General features: G+C 36.7%; 2 protein-coding genes across 2 annotated transcripts; one reads left to right on the forward strand and one right to left on the reverse strand.

The window, feature by feature from the left end:
* LOC126824239 (uncharacterized) lies at positions 1-4,754 on the reverse strand. Its single transcript, XM_050553438.2, has 4 exons — positions 3,701-4,754; positions 3,295-3,363; positions 1,490-1,579; positions 1-905 (listed from the first exon to the last, which is right to left on the reverse strand). Exons 1-4 carry the CDS (start codon positions 4,673-4,675, stop codon positions 801-803), a joined length of 1,239 nt encoding a protein of 412 aa, XP_050409395.1. The 5' UTR covers positions 4,676-4,754; the 3' UTR covers positions 1-800.
* A 5,586-nt stretch (positions 4,755-10,340) lies between these two features.
* Positions 10,341-15,380, forward strand: LOC126824233 (uncharacterized). Its single transcript, XM_050553426.2, has 2 exons — positions 10,341-10,479; positions 13,131-15,380. Exon 2 carries the CDS (start codon positions 13,387-13,389, stop codon positions 15,256-15,258), a length of 1,872 nt encoding a protein of 623 aa, XP_050409383.1. The 5' UTR covers positions 10,341-10,479; positions 13,131-13,386; the 3' UTR covers positions 15,259-15,380.
* Positions 15,381-15,665: the final 285 nt, after the last annotated feature.

A 15,665-nucleotide genomic window follows, 5' to 3' on the forward strand; every position in this document is an offset into this window, starting at 1 on the left:
TACAAAATATCAACAAAACATGCAAATAGAAAAAAAACATTGATAAAATGCGCGGAATCGCAAAATACAAATATTATAAATGCATAATAATATTCACAATTTCGATTTTCCTTGTCTTCAATTTAGCCAAAGTTAGTAAAATATAAAAAACCCTATTTAAACCAGCTAAATCTCTTTGGTATCTAATGGATACAAATGGGTCGCAACGCATACAATAATGTAACATGAATGTATATAAACGATTTATATTCAATCGTTTCTGTTTATTTACTGCAATTTCTAATCAGTTATGTTGGCCGAAATACGCGAAGTTTCCAAATTGAATGGCACCCCTTGGCGTCTGGTTATTCCAGTCTATACCAGTAGTATTCTCCTGTGAGATATGTTTAGCCTTGTTCACCGACCAATATGCCGAAGACTGTAGATGGTATTGAGTTACAAGAATAAAGATAACGCCAAAACAACGTTCGTTAAGTCAGGCGTTGACCGATCTTGCGCCTGGGTACTAGTTGGAAGCATTGGTTGCAAGTGCAAGTAATTGTGAAAGACTGGATGCTACTATTGCGACATCAAACTCTCGGTCTAAACGCTCTATGACCAATTGAAACTAATTATTTACTTGTCTGCCAGTGAATGCAACCAGTTGTTGTCAATGACAATATGCGTAGCAGTTGCGTCGGATATGGTCGTATTCGCTCAGCTGCAAAATCGGTCAAAGATTATTTTGTAAAGATTCATGTGACTGGTTACTGGGTAACTGTGAAAATATCCATACACGTACAGTATTCAAACGGTAAATACTAAGACGTTAACGAATTGTTGCTGTTGCAAACACTGTTTCCAGAAGAACCAGATTCAGAAAATTGGAGCATCACAATTCCATAAGTCAACAAGGTCCCAGTTAACTGAAATATTATAATAAACAATAAACTGAAAGATTATAATAAACAATAAACTAAAAGATTATAATAAATAATAAACTGAAAGATAAACAAGTTCTATTTTATTCAATATACTAATTACAACAAAATGAACGAGTGTGCGTGGACTATGTTTCGTAGCCTATTTGGATTTATGTCTTAGTTAGCCTACTCAGTTGTAATAGGCTAACTGATTACTCGATCCGAGTGGCCTATGTTATTATATAGTTAGATCAAGTTATCTTGAACTATGTCTACTATGAGGATTGATTTCCCAGTTATTCAACAGTACGCAAGTTTTAATGTAATGATCTTTTGTCCAGTCCTGGATATGTTACTGTAAGGGCGGTAACTCACAAACACGCCAAGTGAAATACAACTGACATTTGACATTTCCTGGCCAAGAGCATGTTTATTATGATCTTAATCTTAGACCACGGAGAGTCACCATGTCACAATCAACATAACCGAAATGTCACTGTCTGGCATTATATTAATTTAATGATAAGAAATGATGTTCAATAAAATTGTTATCTACATTAAAGTACTAAAAAACATATGACTCTCACCGCTAACGCAGTATGTGTATCCAAGGTAAATAAATTATATACATGATATCCAACTGTTGGTCCGTTTAATCGGGATACGAACAGTGAAAGCTGTGAAGAAAAAATATAAAACCAATGAAATAGATGTATTGTCGAAAACACAAATGGTTAGGTTGGATGGAAGGAAGTAGGTGTCATTTATATCAATACAGATCACTACTAAATATTTTGAACTACGACCGGTTTACACTAAGAATTTTTTACGGCAATATGCGTTTACACTAGAGAAAAATACGCGTATATACCAAGAGATATGATAATGAATAAGCGGGCGCTCGATTTGTGCCTCATATAATATAAGGAATGGATCCGACCAAATATTTCATCTGTATATATAATATTTAATTAATTCTCTGCGATACGTTAAATAAAGCTATTTCACCACCCGCCCCCGCCTCCATTAATTATTATCAATTGGTTACCTCCTATCCTTCTACATTTGTCTAACGACTTGCATTGATGTTTTGTGAAAGAATCGAAGAAAACGGTTTGAATTTACAGGGGTTGTATTCAACAACATAGTGACAACACTGTTGGCATGCATTACAGTGTGTATAGATATGTAGTTGTGTATATCTTCATATATAATTTGCATACGTATTTAATTAATAAGATTTAAATTGCGTATTTTATTTTAAAACTAAAGTAACATTTCCTTGTCGCTGATAGATAAGTTTCTTTATACAAAAACGAATTAATACTTGTTTATATTTAGATTTCGATGATTTAATAATGTATTGCTTTAAAGGGACTATCCCGATTTCAAGAGAATCTCAAAAATAAAAGTCGGAGTACGTATGAAATTTAAGCGCCAAAATATAGAGGAATTGTGTATTTACTGTCTCTCACAATTCCAGCTCAAAATATTGAGCCGTTTGGACTTGAACGTCAAAACTGCTTATCCGGACACGTAACCCTTTTAAGATTTCGGGGCAGTTTTTTCGTTGGGTGACCTGATAATTGATTCCCGTTCCGTGAGAGGTCTATATAGTGAATGACCCATGTGCTCTACTTGATAACGAAAGGCAAATTTCACCTTGGGACACCGGTCTCCATTTCCATATGAAGACTGACGGGTTTAATTTGTTTGAAAACTTATCACAAATATTGAGTTAGTTGCTTGGCCCTTAGCTAGATGATTTTAAGGGATTTTAACAAAAAACCAAGCAGTTTTATTCTCCAATAAATATCGGGATTAGCCCTTTAAGTATAAATTAGTAAATGGAAAAGTACGATTTTATTATAATCGATTATACTTGTTTTACTTTAATTTTTAGTTAACATTTAAAAGATTTTAGACATCAGATATCTCTCACAAATCGAGTTATATTTAGTTTATATTTTCATATTTACACCAGCCATAATTGATTATATTTGTTTATTTACACCATCCACAATTGTTTATATATTCGTATTTTTATTTCATATATTTTGATATAGACTTGAATAAATTATACCTTTAACTACAATATTGGAACTCTGATTTCTATTCAAAGGGACGGAATCGCACGTTTATAGATACATCAGTAATACTGATATTTATTACAATTGCAGTAATATCGAGATGTATTAGTATCACAGTTTTTCTAGATAAGGATTGAGATGCAGAGATATTGACATGCATTGGAATTACAGTGTTTACAGATAAATCAGTAATATTGATTTCTAGATAGTGTTTCTAAATACATTAGTGATATTGGCATGTATTAGAAGTATTAGTATTACGGGGTCATTACACTTTTTTCTAGATACGATAATATACTTACGCTATGGACTGCCTTGTCGGTAATAGACTGTATATCAACTTTCATCAAAACGTTCAAAGGACTGTGGGCCTAATGAAAACAAATAAATTTATTAGATAGTGTGTTATCATGCATATTACTCAGATTAAAGATGTCATCGATTTGTTGATCTCCGTCTTATCAACATCGATATACTTATCTTTGTGTTTATTTATGTACTGTTTTGGGGATTCTGGATTTCGACAGGGTTTTGAATTTCGCTAGAGCGCTTCCAAATCTCCCCTGTCAAATTTTTAAAGGGGTCCACAGGTGACAGTATACATCCACTATAAATCTTTCCTGATTTTAAATTATAAAGAAGTCAACGGACGACAGTATACATTCACTATAAATTGTCCCGTACAGAAATTGAAATTTTATTTCTTACCATAATATTAAAAACTGCACCAATTATAGTGAGGACCAGCACAAAGAAGACAACGAACATCGCTAGAACACTCATGGCCAATGATTCACCTCCCGTAAGTTTTCCTCTTAGCAAACCATATAACAGAAAACATACTATCGGTATACACATAGCATATAAAGCAAATAAATAATGATGAATTACAGAATTAGTTATTTCAAAACTGGCTAGAAGACTTGAATATTCCTGCCTTATTGTTTCAATGGTTTTTTCTTGTAGAGACGGTGATAATTTTTCTGCCAAACTTTTTTCCAGTCTTTCATTCAAATGTGAAAATTGCCTCAGAAATAATGTGAAAGTTAGGATAAGAAACATAACCAGGATAACTTGGTGCGCTGTTAGAAAGAATGTGTTACTTAATACGTACGATAGCGTCAATACAGTATTAAGTATACCTTTGAAAGACAATGGACGAAAAACATCACTCAAGTCATCTTGAAAATGAAAAGTAATAAAGCTATAAAGTACTGTTGGAATAACTGTTACGACCACAACAATCCAGTTCGCCCATTTACACACAATCTTAATATACAGATTAATTTGAATATTTCCATATAGCCGTTGATGTTCATTTAAACTTTCACAGAAACTTGAAAAATATTTAGACACGGAGAAGTATGATGCAATTGTAATGTATGTTGACGCCGCAAAGTAAACAAATACGGCAAGTATTGGAATTATCCGTCCGTCGCTTCCGGAATCGTTATACAGAACAACGTAGAGGAATTTGAAAGGAGCTGATACTATGACAAAATACACTATCAATAGCTTAATCCAATTTAAGACCTTTTTAACTATGTAGAATCGCGATTCTTTTCCAATTTGAACACTATGTAAACCAGTCCATTTTGCTATCTGCTGTAAGGGTTGAAACAGGTGCTTGAAATCAGTATGGCTTTCTCGATTCAATTCTTTGACATACGTTGTAGAAGTCATGATTGCTCTGCAGTTATACGGAGTATATGAAAATCATGGTACCTCTAAACCACTGTTTCTGCTTCAAAGTGTTTTCCGAATGACAATGTAGCGGTGGTTAATTGTTGGTGATGCAGATCGATCAGTCATAAATTGTATGCTAAACTCGGAGGCAGAGTAAACATTTAACCAGTTCAATATCATTAACACAAAGATAAATTCTATGCTATGACGGCCTGTCGATAAACGGCCGATAAAAGGTACAATCAAATGATAGTTCTCAATTCTAACCATTACAATATTATCTGTAGCCTAATGTTTGAAGTGACAGAATCAATTTGTCGTCATTAATGAGTTTTTGGTCGCACTTCACCAATTGTTGAATATTGCAAATTAATGTAGATATCGGGGCGGGCGGAAGCAATTCTTGATTGGGGGGATTACCATGACTTTAGGCGACGGTCCGGGGGCCGCTTTCTGAGCGATTTCTGGCTTTGAAAATTACTCAGCAATGAAGTGAAAATTTATTTCTTTTCTAAATCCCTTTATACTATGCAAATATGCAAACACAGTTGATGGTGGTTTTCTGCGATGCTGAACTTGACAAATCTATGCATAATAATACCAAGGTTGCGGACGCTCTATAGGTCACTTTTTTTATCCGATTTTGATGAAACTGACAATGAATGTTTATAACCGAAAGATCGCGACATTTTTAGCTTGTTTACCCACTAGACCTCACAGTTTTTATTTGATTGTCAAAACCGTTCAAATATGTGCCCCGCCCCCATAGCATACTGAGTCGCAGTGAGGAAATTTTAAAAATTGAGTTATTGTTATTTTCACAATCTTCAACTCATTACCTTCAATTTGATGTATAGTTTGTTTGAAACGGGCAAAAATTGACTGGGCTCTGTCCAATCGAAGCTACCCAACTCACAAAAGTAAGTTTTGAGAAAAAGCAAGTCAAAGATTTGGTATGTTCCAAAACAAAATCCCATAGCAACCTGTTTTGTCGTGAATATATCTTTCCATGGGTTTTCAGGGGTGCTGAAGACGAAAATCGTAGTAAAAATTTGATCCGACGATTTCCGCCATTTATTTGCTATTTTGTCGTTTAATATTTTTTTTATTTAGGATTTCAAGGGTGCTGACGGCGAAAATCGTAGTAAATGCACTCCTTTCGTGACGAAACATCCATAACACATACGGCATATTCACATGATAGTGTTATACTGAAGAATAATCTATACGTTAGTAGTCTGTTTTGTATATTATAACTTTGGTGAGATTAACAGTTAATCTCATCAATTAATTAGCACCCTAGTGCCAACTTGTGGTCACGAGATTAAGATTATTAATTGGATAATCATCAAAGAAGCCGCCACAGCTGTAGGCCTACGCGTGTTCATTTAACACATGAATTAAAATAAGATTTTGCGTGTACGATAGGTCTATTAGTAGAGACTTTTGGCAAGCGTAAATTTCTGGTCCGTATCGCGTACCCGTATGGATTTCGCGTGTGACGTCATCAATGTGTGTGTATTTCCCATACGTGATACGGCAACGGATACGTCAGCACGTATCGAACAGCTTTCATACGGAAAAGGTCCGTATAACCTTGCCGTCTTTGTACCGTCTTTTTGCTACTTTTAGACGCTGAAATGTTGTGTCATAGCGTTTATATGAATCTATGCGTAGGCTATCCCAGAACACGAAGGTGTATATTTGATGTGATTTTAACCATGATAACGACTGGAATTTCATCATTATTTTTGATGGGTTTTTCTCGGAATTTTCATACTTTTCCTGTCTGCATGCTGGTTGAACTACGTGCTAAATTTAGGGAGGTGGGACCTTGCAAATCTGTAAATGATTTTGTTCTATGATAAAGAGGTAAAAACTTTCTGAAATGACACATTAGTGAAACCAGAAATTGCTGTCGAATGGAAGTCGAAGATTTTTAATAAAATTCGACATTACATTTTTTTTTAATAGCCCGGCGAATGACGAAGGACTTCACTCCATCCGGGTAATTGTATAGGCTAGGCACTTGACTAGTACTGGTGGTGATGCTGTAATAGAACTAACCTCAGCTCAGCAACGCATAAGTACGCGACGCGAAATTCTGCCAAAACTCGAAAACTACATTGACGCAACGTATCACGTATACGATACGGATACGTGATACGGATGGGAAAATTGCGCTTGCCAAAAGTCTCTATTATTTTCAGGTACCGTAACGGTATCAAAATACGAGTCCTTATAGAAATGTCAATTCATAGTCAAGAAATACTTACGTTCACTTTCATGCATTCTGGCTTTTATGTAATTAAACAATGGCAGACTCGAGAATCGTCGCAATTCGACTCGTTGGTCGTTCTCATTTTTTCGACCCATGGTGATAAGAGAATTTTAAACAATAATATCCAAAATGCATTCCTTACTTTGCATGCCGTATGTAGAAGCGACAGTAAAGGGAATTCATCTATCAATAAAGTTCTCTTCGAAAAGAAAATTATTGGCCATTAAATTATTTTTTTAAAGCTGATATGAGATATCCACCGGTGGAGATATCAGATAATCACCGCTTGGATTAATTATTCGGAGTAAATAATAAGGAGTTGTCGACGGTTTTATCATTGACCCGTGACAGTTGATTAGTATTACTCAATGACATCCACCCGCATGTCGATTAATTTACATAACCAGCCATGTGGCTTGGATTAACACTCAACGGCAATCTATATACGATCAGAATTATTTTTTTTCTGCCATTTATCAGAGTGAATCGCATGTACCTGTAGGTACCCAAATTTTTGTCTGCCATTTATCAGAGTGAATCGCATGTAGGTACCCAAAAACATTATCGCCAAAACCAAATATTTATCGCCCGCTCGAGTCAGCCACGTAACCATAATGCTTTTCACTCGGTATCTGGGCCAATCAGCAATCGAGTTGTGTAGACAGCATAGCAACAAGCGGAGGTGGTTTATATTTTTTAGGGGTTTTAAAACTCGATTGTATCCGTTCAAAATCAATTCATCGACATTAATTTGATCATATTTGTAAACTAGACATTCTCCGCTTTCAAACGATGGAAATTATTATGCAAGAGGAATGACCGATCGTCCCGCAGCGAGCGAAGAAAAATGACTAATTTCGCCGAGAACTTTAAGAAATAGGACAGATTTAAGAATACGGTACTCTTACAAAACGTTCAAATAAATGTGTTCTAAAATCTTTTATTGCTATTTTGATCTTTAGTGTCGATAGATATTATATTTATAGACTCATTTTTGTGAAAAACTCAATTTCGATCAAAATCAATATTTTCACTTATTTTGTCTCTAGTCACCTACGCGGTCACCTATCACTGTTACACCAAATTTCGTGAAAATCAGACCGAAACTGTCCGACAAATTAGCCGCTACCCTTAAAAGCATGTAATACCCAGGTTGTGGGCCATTTAGAGATTCGAATTTTCATCCAATTTTGATATAAAGATCTGGGTTCCTTTCGGTATTGGCGCATATTGGACCGCATCTTTCTGGATTATGGCCCCTGATGTGTGGACCCTCTAGAGGTCACCATTTTTATCTTATTTTCAAAACCGTTCAAATATATCATCGTTACATCATAATTATGGTTGAGTCTGAAATTCTAAAATCGGACCGAAACTTTCAGTCAAATGATGAGTTGGCCTTTTATACGCAAAATGTGAAATATGTATGAGGTTTATGGACCTTCCCGAGGCGACAATTTTTGTCCGATTCGTGAGAGGAAACTTAAACTATGTGTTAAGGATCAAAAGTTCTTGGATGAGTTCGACTTTGGTACGCATCAGACCTTACATTCTAGAGCTATAGGCCCTGTCTTTTACGCAAAATGTGAAATACATGTAAGTATGAATTTATAGGCCCTTCAGAGGGACTACAATAAATTGTCCCATTCTGATGGTCATAACTGATAGCAGTGAATTATTTGATGGATAGGAGACACAAAGAAAGAGTGTGAGAAAAACTCTATCCTAATCTGTCATAGATACAACCGAAGTGAGATGGGGTTGAAAAAAAGATCGACATTTCAGTTAACTAATCGTAACCCTCGCAACTGGGAGTCTTTTTACCCAGGGACCAGCCCAGAGAGCATAACAGGGTTTTCTTCTGAAAGTCTGTGTTCTAGAAGTTTCACTTCTATGTTAAAATCAGATCTCGTTTTATGTATATAGGCATATAATTACTTGCGTGTAAATACCTCGAGAAAGGAGTACTGCATGGCGACCAAACTTTTTTTCGGGGGGGGGGGAGGGGGGCTAACCCCCCACACCCCACTCCGCCTGGCCTGGATATTGAAACTGTTTTGGCTTCTATACATTCCATATCCCCAATTAAAATACAGATGTGACGCCATCAAGCGTACATTATTTATACAAGTTGAAATATTGGACCCTCGAGATGTATTTCATTGAAATGCACGTGCAGGATAGTGTCTGTATCTTAAGTGGACGGAGGGCCTGACAAGGACAGCTGTCTAGTCCTTCGGATGAGACGAAAAACCGAGGTCCCGAGTATACATTGGAATGCACGTAAAATTTCCCTTGGCAGTTGGAATTCGATATAAGAGTAGGCGATAGTGCCGCTGCCCGGGCAAAATTTCCCTCATAGCACACTGTATGGCGTATGCCCGTCTTCATTAGCCCAGCATAGCAGCAGAACAGTAGGACGTTAAACCCCATTTCATTTCATTTGTTTAATGGTCTCGTGCAAGACATTGCGTAATGCATAGAAATTTATATTTCTATGACGTAATGTATAGGCATAGCTCTCGTGCTAACGCACTCTGAGAATGCAGTACGTACTATACACTACTATACTCGGACAAACGCCTTTTTAAAAGTGACAACGCAATATATTTGAGAAAAAAAACCCCTTTCGGCGGCGGGAGTCAAGGAATAGTAAACGCGCCGCGTGCAGTTTATATCTTTAGTAGGCTTGTCATTGTGTCAAGAGGCGTGATTTCGATTCAAGGCGTGTACGTGACAAGCGTAGGCGTACGAGCCGGGGGGGGGGGGGGGGCATCCTAACATTCGGGCAATTTGACTTTACGGACAGACGGGTCAATTGAAAAAAAAATATATTATTTCATCTAGTTGGCAAAATAAAATGCTCCAAATCTATTAAAACACCAATTTTACATTTCGTTTAATTCAATATCACAAATTTGTACTGAATTGACTCTGGATTAAAACATTTTGTCTGGAGTCACTCTACTTTGGGCGATATTTTCGGGCATCGATTATTTGTGAATGCAGCTGCAACCGTCTGATTGGATGGTTGGAACTCAGGGCGGCATTGAGTCGAATTGTTTGACAAGGATAGCTGTCTAGTCGTTCGGATGGGACAAAAAACTGACTCCCGTCTACACATTGGCGTGCACGTAAGATCCCTTCAACCCTTGGCATAAGAGTAGCCTAGGCCGCAGCGCCGCTGTCCGGGCAAAATTCCACTCCTAGCAAGCTGTGTAGCGTATATGCGCTTCTTTAATAGCCCAATCGGAGCTGAACAGTAAGGCGTTAAACCCCATTTCATTTCATTTCCTATTTGAACGAATATCCTGATCAAAATCATACAAACTTGCTATTTTGAAACACCCCCTAATCCAATGCGTCGTCTGCATTTAAAACCGGAAGCGTGGCTGAACAACGTGTGTTTTATGGACATGGTTGGGTGGAAGTCACTTCTTTATTATGGCTAAAAAATTACCGCCACGAAGTGATTAAAACTCGATGTGTATAATTTACCTTTTTCATGTAATAAGTATAGGTAAGTCAATGTATACAAATAGGCCTACAACAAGTCTATCATTTCTTTATAGTTTAGTCAAAGAATTTAAGAACTAAGCAGGGCAGTCTTAATTTAACAAGGTGGCTCTTTGTTTAGTTTCTATATATATAATACAAATACCAACACAGCTGTCGACTCACTGTTTGTAATTCTGGCTTTGTCATTTCACTGGATGATAAAGCGATGGTACTGGTATGTATAGGCTACTGGTAGGCCTACTGTGAATTGTGAGATCTTGACATCGCGGTATGAGTGGATCTGGCCTGTAAAATTTAAGCACCCAACAGACTTTACATTGTAAGACAAGGAGAAAAACATCCAATATTTCATTAGAAGACAGTATAGGTCAGCTCCACGAAACTGTCCAAGGCGGGTGGGTGGGTGGTTGATGTCTTGGGAACAGGGGATCACTATGCTACGACCTAACCTCCTGTAGGCTAAATCAATCTATTTATATAACGGTAGGTATAAACAGTAAGGAAATGATGTAATGATACCACAGCTAGCCAAAATAAACTTATAACTTAATACAGATCTAGTTTTATAAAATTTTAGTTGCTCTAAAATTTGAGCATGTGGACTTAACCGAGGTACGTTAGGCCTATGGACCGGTACGGTAGTTTCTAGAGGTTTAGTCTTCTAGAGCTCTACTGTGTAATCTCCATATATTTGCATATATTTCAACGATCATTCGCGTATAAAAAAATAAATAAACTCAATTCTTAAGACAAAAATTCGTGTAGGCCTTCTACAATATGTATTGTACTGAATTAAAATCGATTTATTCTAGTGGAAAAGAATTGCTATAGGTTTCCCCAAATTATAGGATTCGATATTTCTAGTCATGGGGGACAAGCATAAGATGGCAAGTAAAAGTTATCAGTTAGTCCTAAGGTAAAGTATTAGTACTATTAGTAGGGCCTAACAAAGTATGTTGTCGTTCTCCTTATCCGTGGATTTATTCAAGGTAGCTAAAGGTTCTTACATAATATAAGCCGATACGGGGTAATTGTTGTGTGGTACAAATATCAGTTATGTCAAAGCATAGCCTATTATGCAGTTTTTTGTTGATACTAATGGTAATTAAATTGTTATGAGTTAGAAAGGTCGATTTTGTTTAAAACCGTATTGTTTAAAAGTGCAAGTATTGACCTATTGCTCCGTGAAATGAAAATAAAATAAACACTGGTTCTATTTTAGTTAGAAAATATGCTTAAATGGAGAACAAAATAGAAAAAAAAAGACTTATTTCTTCAAGAGTATACAGATATAAAGCGGTATTCCACAATATAACGAATCAATCTCTCTCTGGGTCACCGTTTATCAATTAAAAATTCAACATTTGCTACATTGCAAAGTGCAACGGATTTCTACTAAAGCCTATATCCCCAGGGCACGCATCTGTCGAAAGTTTAGTTTTGTGAAAAGGTTGACTTTTTACCACCTTTTCCTAACATCAGAATATAACTTTTGTACTTTCTTTTGATCGCTTGTTTATTTGTTGGGATTATATGTGATTCACGCCGATTTCTTTATATAAACTGAAAATATGGTTTTGAATCACACAATGGACAGTGTAGAATTCTCATTAGATTTAAGATTACTCACAAAATTGAAAACCATATTAATCTGTCCTTTATAAAGCCTTCACTATAGTATTCAAGATGGCGTTCATGACACCATTAGCACAACCAGAACTATAAATACATGTATAATCAATCGAAAACTAAGAGATTACAAATAACGACTGACTGTTAATACGATACACAAATTAATAAACAAATTTGACCGGTTTACCAAAACATTTTCCATCTTGGGAACGCCACATTAAAAGATATAATGTTGACGCCACTTTAACTCGTTCTTTATAATGTAGTCTAGCGCCTGATCGGATACATCTAGAACTTTTTCAAAAACACTATCCGAGTAGAAGTTGCCATTATCATCTGTCTATTGTTAGAATATAGAAACAGGCCGGTTAGTGGTAAATATATTAGGCTAGTTTTAAAGTGGACACCAAACCAAAACATTTCTTACATATTTTGATTTCTTCATTTGCTTGACAACGTTTAGAGGACCCTCAACGAAACATAACTTTAATGAAAATATTAAGTGTTTTCCATATTATGTTGTTATGTTAATTACGTACATCAATTGCTAAATGCCACCCAAAGAAGGGATGTTTTGCTATGATATGAAACATATGCCTATTTTGAAATTCTTTAAAATGAAATGGGGTTTAAGCGTCATACTGCCCTGCTCCAACTGGGCTATCGAGGATGGACATACGCCATACAGTGTGCTGTGTCTGTGAGGGGAATTCGGCTGGGACAGCAGCGCTATGACGTAGTCCAATTTCGAATTCCAACTACCAAGTGTTCTGTTACATCCACGCCAATGTTTACACCGGACCTCGGTTTTTGTCCCATCCGAACATCTATACCGTCATCCTTGCCAGCCCTAACACCCCTGCACCAATAACAAAACCGAGGAGAGGTGGGTCTTTTTTACCTTAATTTGTTGACCTTTACTTTAAATATGTCCGCAAAATGTATCTGAAATAGAGCATGTCTTTATAGTGTCATGTTGAACTGGCAATGATTTGTAAACATATGTGTTTTCTTTTTCAGTTCTAGTCTAATAGTTACATCAAATCTTAATGATAAGCAAGGTCGGAGGTGATATAATTTGTTTGGATGACTGAATACAGTGGGTTTAATCAGTTATTCATTACAGCTAGTTGCCTGTCAATCACGGTGGTTTATCAAGCTGGATGTCTAAGCCCGTGTTTCAGTTATGAAGGCAGTACGTGTAGATTTTATTGGTGATTATTCGCTTTTATAAGTATATTCCAAAGGATTAGCACAACAGATTTGCAACGAACTAATGTCCACCAAGATTTCACAATTATGGATATATCTTATTTTTATTGTGCTCTTCGTGATGTTGCCGATACATGTTATTTCTCTAAGACAACTGTTAGAGGACAACAATGGGATTTCAAAATCGCCTGATGCTTCAAAGTCACCTTCGCCATTGGTGTTACAAAAGATCCCGGGCGACATTACCCGTAACAATTCGGGTGTGAAAAGTTATCAAAACGTGTTTGTGCCGGCGAAACATATGAAAGGCCCCGACAATGACAGCCCAGTAAATTCAGACAGTAAAAATCACAAAACCAAAGCTCTAAATCTAACAATATTACCTATACTTGCCGTACTTGCATTTTTGACTTGTATTTGTTTAAAATGTTGTAAGTGGTTCAGGGATAGTGTGAAAAAACGTGAAGGTGATGACGATGATGAAACGGGTTTTGTTATTATAACGGAAGGTGATAACGAATACAATGACGTAGAGTTCCGATCGGACACAACATCGATGGGATACGATACAGTATCATCTTATACTTCATTCATCAGACGCAATAATCATTACGACACTGTTACATCAGTCCGATCTTTACAACTACCAAGGCACAGCGATACGCACAATTCATATCGTTCATTTCTTTTGCAACGTTTGGACGGATCCCGCCAAAATACTGTCAGTTCATATCGTTCATTTTTACAAAACGCCGCCGAGATGAAAGATGTAGAGGTTCAAGTAGAACTTGTCGATGAACCATATTATAAAGATAAGAAAAATCTCACCGTTGACATAGCACCTCGTACTTATTCAAAACCGAGACGCTACAGGCACAGTTCATGTGACTCAGTGATTCTTTCAGCACCTAGTAAACGCTCGAAATCCTCCGAAAGCAGCGAAAACAGCACCAGTCCCAACGAGAGTCCCAATAGACAATCGCGTTATATAAGACGATCGCAACGTCATAGGGTTTCCTTCCTTGATAGTTCCAGTGTGCCGAGAGTTAAGATTAGTAGATCTTTATCCTCGGCTTATAGTGATCATAATACCATAAGTATATTAAACGATCGGCGCAGACAAGCGGAAAGACAAGCCAGTGTATCCCCATCAAGCTCACCAAGACGTGCATGGGAATCTCGACTATCGTCAACGAATGAAACAAAGACAGGCAATTTAAAGGGTGGTTCTCCAAAACCAGTACATCGAAATGAAAATAGCACAGAGAACCAATCATACACTGAAACGACGCCGCAAACAGTTGGCGCACCGAAAAATCATCGATTTAAAGTTTGCAAAACAGAACTGGTCAGTGTTAGCCAACCCGGTAGCAGAAGTGAAGGAAGCCAAGATAAACCTCACGAATCAATATCACAGGTTACCCAAACCAGAATCGAAACAAATGACGGCAGTGATTGGGATACAGTATCGGGAAGTAGTAGACTATATACATCCAAACCAGCGGATATGTCTTTAGGAGTTTCGGGACTAGGTCATCTTTCTAGGGATTCTGATCAAGCTGTGACCCAAAGTTCATTGCAAGATGCAGTCACAGAGCATCAAAATAACGACACTGTGTTCAATTTAAATAGAATCAAAATAAGTAATCAGAACAACAAAATCTATGTGCAATCCGAGGAGAGTTCTGTTGATAGGACACAGTCACAAAATAACAATATTTCACAGATTCCAGAACAAAGCCAGGAATTAAAAATGGCGGATAATTCTAACACAAATCCAGAACAGAAACCATCACCCAATGCCCACAATGATCTTATAAATAACGGCGACGATCCTATAAGTGATGATGATGATAGCGGTGTCTGCAGCGAGTTTACATCCTTGGTTACCTCAAATAACACTGACAATATGGCGACAACGATTTCATCACAATAATTCACAGTGAACTAAGATTAAAATGGTCATTCTCTAAAAAATATAATTTAAATTGTGTGTTTTGTATTATTTTTTTTTATTCCACAATGTGTTGAATTTTGGCATATTTCGCTCGACTTCAAGGATCCGTCTCTGGTTAAAGTATCCATGGACACAACTATCTGACACCAATTCAGACTGTGGATATATGGCACTAACCGCTTTATTGAATTGTTTAAAGCTAGAAATGTTTTATCAACTTTGAAACTTATAGTAATTTAAAGTAATGATGCATCATTTGCATTCGCTAATATATAAACATTTTCACATCTTAATCCACGCCAATATTTACTCAGATTGATTATTTAACATTTGATTTAGAAAACAACATCAAAATACTAACTCTAGATAACCTCCGGCTTGGATTC

This window comes from Patella vulgata, chromosome 6, assembly GCF_932274485.2.
Source record: "Patella vulgata chromosome 6, xgPatVulg1.2, whole genome shotgun sequence".
NCBI lineage: Eukaryota > Metazoa > Mollusca > Gastropoda > Patellidae > Patella > Patella vulgata.